The 3,673-nt window shown below is 37.9% G+C and overlaps 1 protein-coding gene across 1 annotated transcript; it reads left to right on the top strand.

The window, feature by feature from the left end:
• The first annotated feature begins 1,067 nt into the window (after positions 1–1,067).
• NEUROD4 (neuronal differentiation 4) lies at positions 1,068–2,063 on the top strand. The gene has a single exon (XM_070407707.1). It carries the CDS (start codon positions 1,068–1,070, stop codon positions 2,061–2,063), a length of 996 nt encoding a protein of 331 aa, XP_070263808.1.
• The last annotated feature ends 1,610 nt before the right edge of the window (positions 2,064–3,673 follow it).

Below are 3,673 nucleotides of genomic sequence, written 5' to 3'. Positions count from 1 at the left end.
ATGTTCTGTTAAGTTTAGCATTTGTTCTAGATTTTTCATTTTTAATGAAGTATTATTATAGTGGTTGCATTAAAATAATCTTAAATAGGTTTGGTAGACCTCTGGTTTGTAATTCTAGCTGCTGCAATATCCTTTTCTGATGGCGTGAGATGCATGTGCAATGGGAAGAGTTCTCACTTTAGCATATTGGCAAATTTTCCTGATCCTTCTACACCATGTCACTAACACCTCTAATACCACTAATACTAGATGGACCATAACATGCTTGCTGAAAAACAAAATGCTCTTCTGGTGATGGTGAGAGAACTATTACATGCTCATGTGGCATACTAGCCAGTTGTGGCATGGCTCTCTCTTAGGAGATGTTTGAAAGAACAGCTGGCAGAGTCAGAGGAGATATTGGGATGTTACATGTTAGAGGTATGTGTTTGATCTCTAAATAGAGGATATGTGAATATTATATATTCATACAAAGTAGTCTGAATAATCTCACTATAGTTTTTCATTTATCTTATGGTGTAAATATGCAACAGTTTGCTTACTTTATTGTTTGGTATGCTTTTACAATTTTGCAATAATTATAATTATTATGTACACATTAAATACTTATAATTACTTTAGCATCCTTTTTCACTTACAGAAGTTTCTCTATCTGGACAATAATTTACATGCCTACTGTATCTATTTCCCTTTATGAGCTGAATTCTGGGAAGAAAAAATATTCTTTGATTGGTTTACCAGTTATTTTTGCATAAAATATCCACGAGATAAAAATCCTGAGAATAAAAAGACTTAGACATTGACACTATAATAAATAATCAAGTCAATTTCCTTTTTCTATAGTTTATTTTCTTATAGTATGCCACAGGGAAATGAGTGTCCTGGGCATTTATTTGAGTCTTATATTAGTTATTTAGAATCAAGGACATGGGACTAGATAATTGTAAGTTGAATCCCAATACAAATAGTGTACTTTATATCCAAGGTATAAAAACATGTTTAGTTTTAAATCAAATAAAATATTCAGAGGCACTAAACTTTCCTGTTTTCTTTTCCAGAATCTAGAAATGGCAAAGACTTATGTGAAACCCAAGGAGATGGTAGAGTTGGTCAATACACCATCTTGGGTGGACAAAGGTCTGGGTTCTCAGAATGAGATGAAGGAGGAGGAGAGAAGACCAGCTGCTTATGGGATGCTTGGAAGCTTAGCTGAAGAGCATGACAGTATTGAGGAAGAAGAAGAGGAGGAAGAGGATGGGGAGAAGCCTAAGAGAAGAGGTCCCAAGAAAAAGAAGATGACAAAAGCTCGCCTGGAGAGGTTCAAGGCTCGAAGAGTCAAGGCCAATGCTAGAGAACGGACCCGGATGCATGGTCTGAATGATGCCTTGGACAATCTGAGGAGAGTCATGCCATGTTACTCTAAGACCCAAAAGCTCTCCAAGATAGAAACTCTTAGACTGGCTAGGAACTATATTTGGGCTTTGTCTGAGGTCCTGGAAACTGGCCAAACACCTGAAGGGAAGAGTTTTGTGGAGATGCTCTGTAAAGGGCTCTCTCAGCCCACAAGCAATCTGGTGGCTGGATGCCTCCAATTGGGTCCTCAGTCTGTTCTCCTGGAGAAGCATGAAGAGAAATCTCCTGTATGTGACTCTGCCATTTCTGTCCACAACTTCAACTACCAGTCTCCTGGGCTCCCCAGCCCTCCTTATGGCCATATGGAAACACATCTTATTAATCTCAAACCCCCAGTGTTCAAGAGTTTGGGAGAATCATCCTTTGGGAGTCATCCACCTGACTGCAGTACACCACCTTATGAAGGCCCGCTCACTCCACCCCTGAGTATCAGTGGGAACTTCTCCTTGAAGCAAGATGGCTCTCCTGATATGGATAAATCTTACAGCTTCATGCCACATTATCCCTCTGCAAATCTCAGCTCAGGGCATGTGCATGCAACTCCCTTTCAGGCTGGTACCCTTCGCTATGATATTCCCATAGATGTGTCCTATGACTCCTACCACCACCATGGCATTGGGGCTCAACTCAATACAATTTTCACTGAGTAGAGCAGTAAGATCAGAATTTCAGAGGGTGATGTGGAGATGTTATCTATAATTCAAACGGTTGAGCTGAAGATTCAATGACCTTAAAGGAACCCTTTAGATATATATCAAATACATTAGTGCCAGTCCATTTAGGCCCTCCTACATCTGTCACTCTCTATTCTCATCAACTTCTCAAAATGTATTGATTTCTTTATTTAGGGTCCTCAAGAAAATTATTTGATTGTTTACAATCATGTGGAAATAGAACAGAAGCCCTAGGTCCTATTCTGGTGGGGCCAATAACTTATTGAATGATCTATGCCAATTAATTTTCCATTTCTGGACTCTTTTTACTTACTGGTAAAATCAGAAAATTATTCTAAGTCTAGATGACTTCTAAAGTCCTTTGCAGTTCTGAAATTCTTTAACTTTGGTGACTACTTTTATAAACTTATTGAAACTGAAAGGACAGAGGAATGGTAGGAAATGGACACTATATGTCAATGATCAAACGGAGTTGCCAAAGGAGCACCAGGTGCATGACTCTCGGGGACTTAATGATTGGGCTTCTTTGCATCTAGAAATAGCCTCCAGAGGCTAAAATTCTAAGTTTGTTGTCACTGTGAATAACAAAGCATATTCTTGTTGGGTTGAAAGCTGAACATAACTTCCTTGATTCTTGATAACATTTCAAAAGCACTTTTATTAGTAGTAGAGATAGGGCAATCGAGTCATTGAAACCTCAGATTCCTATGACAAATGGGAGTTAGAAAAGTCATCTAGACCATTTCATGGCATCCATAACCAGAGGGCTCTGGAGATTCTGATGAAGCTCAGGTCCTGTTATTGGAATAAGCAAACAACACACGTCACATCCAAGAGCAATAAATTGGCTATTGGCTATACTAACTATAGCTATATAATAGTTCTCAGACTCTCTCTAGCCCACAACTGCCCATAGAGAAACCACTAGATTTTTTTTTTTTTGGCACAATGAGTTTTGTTTGTTTGCTTGTTTGTTTTGTTAAAGAAAACATGTTTAAAATCACTGACATCTGTCCACACCAATATCATATTTTCTAGAAGCACAAGCACCGATCAATTTATTGACCAAACTTGAATTTTCCCAACATATATATAATTCTGTCTCCTCCCCACTAATTGTTACCTCTTCCTCACTTCTAAAATATATATTATTACATATTGTAGATAACATTTAGAGTAATCAGACTTAAAGATGCAGACATTAAATCCAAGGTCAGGGAATGCTTTCACCAATCTATGTCTGCATCGCAGTTTATCCCAATTCACAGGATGTTTATTTTTCTTTGTATAACTCCTTTTTCCTTTATATCAGCACTATTTTGTCAAATGTATCTTTTTTTTAGAGAAATGTGATCTGAGAAATGTTACTGTCCTGGTCAATCTGCAGGGGAAATTATTTAAAATAAACCAAAAGCAGATCACATTCTTTTTCTGCCAGACAGGATATGCTTAGGGTGCATGGTAAACAATTAGGGCCAAAGAATAAAAGTGGTAAGGTAGACCAGTATGTCATTTTCTACAGCTTAGCCATCCCCTAAAACCTGCCAAACTACCTGTGTGTCTTGCCTTTTTTACCCTCTTATTTA

This window comes from Myotis yumanensis, unplaced genomic scaffold, assembly GCF_028538775.1.
Source record: "Myotis yumanensis isolate MYYU_CA2020_CCGP unplaced genomic scaffold, mMyoYum1.0.hap1 SCAF_3, whole genome shotgun sequence".
NCBI classification, from domain to species: Eukaryota; Metazoa; Chordata; class Mammalia; order Chiroptera; family Vespertilionidae; genus Myotis; species Myotis yumanensis.
This window is presented reverse-complemented; position numbering and strand designations above follow the sequence as displayed.

Excerpts from the sequence above, each read along its gene's own strand:
- NEUROD4 (XM_070407707.1), top strand. The coding sequence starts at position 1,068 with ATGGCAAAGACTTATGTGAAACCCAAGGAGATGGTAGAGTTGGTCAAT.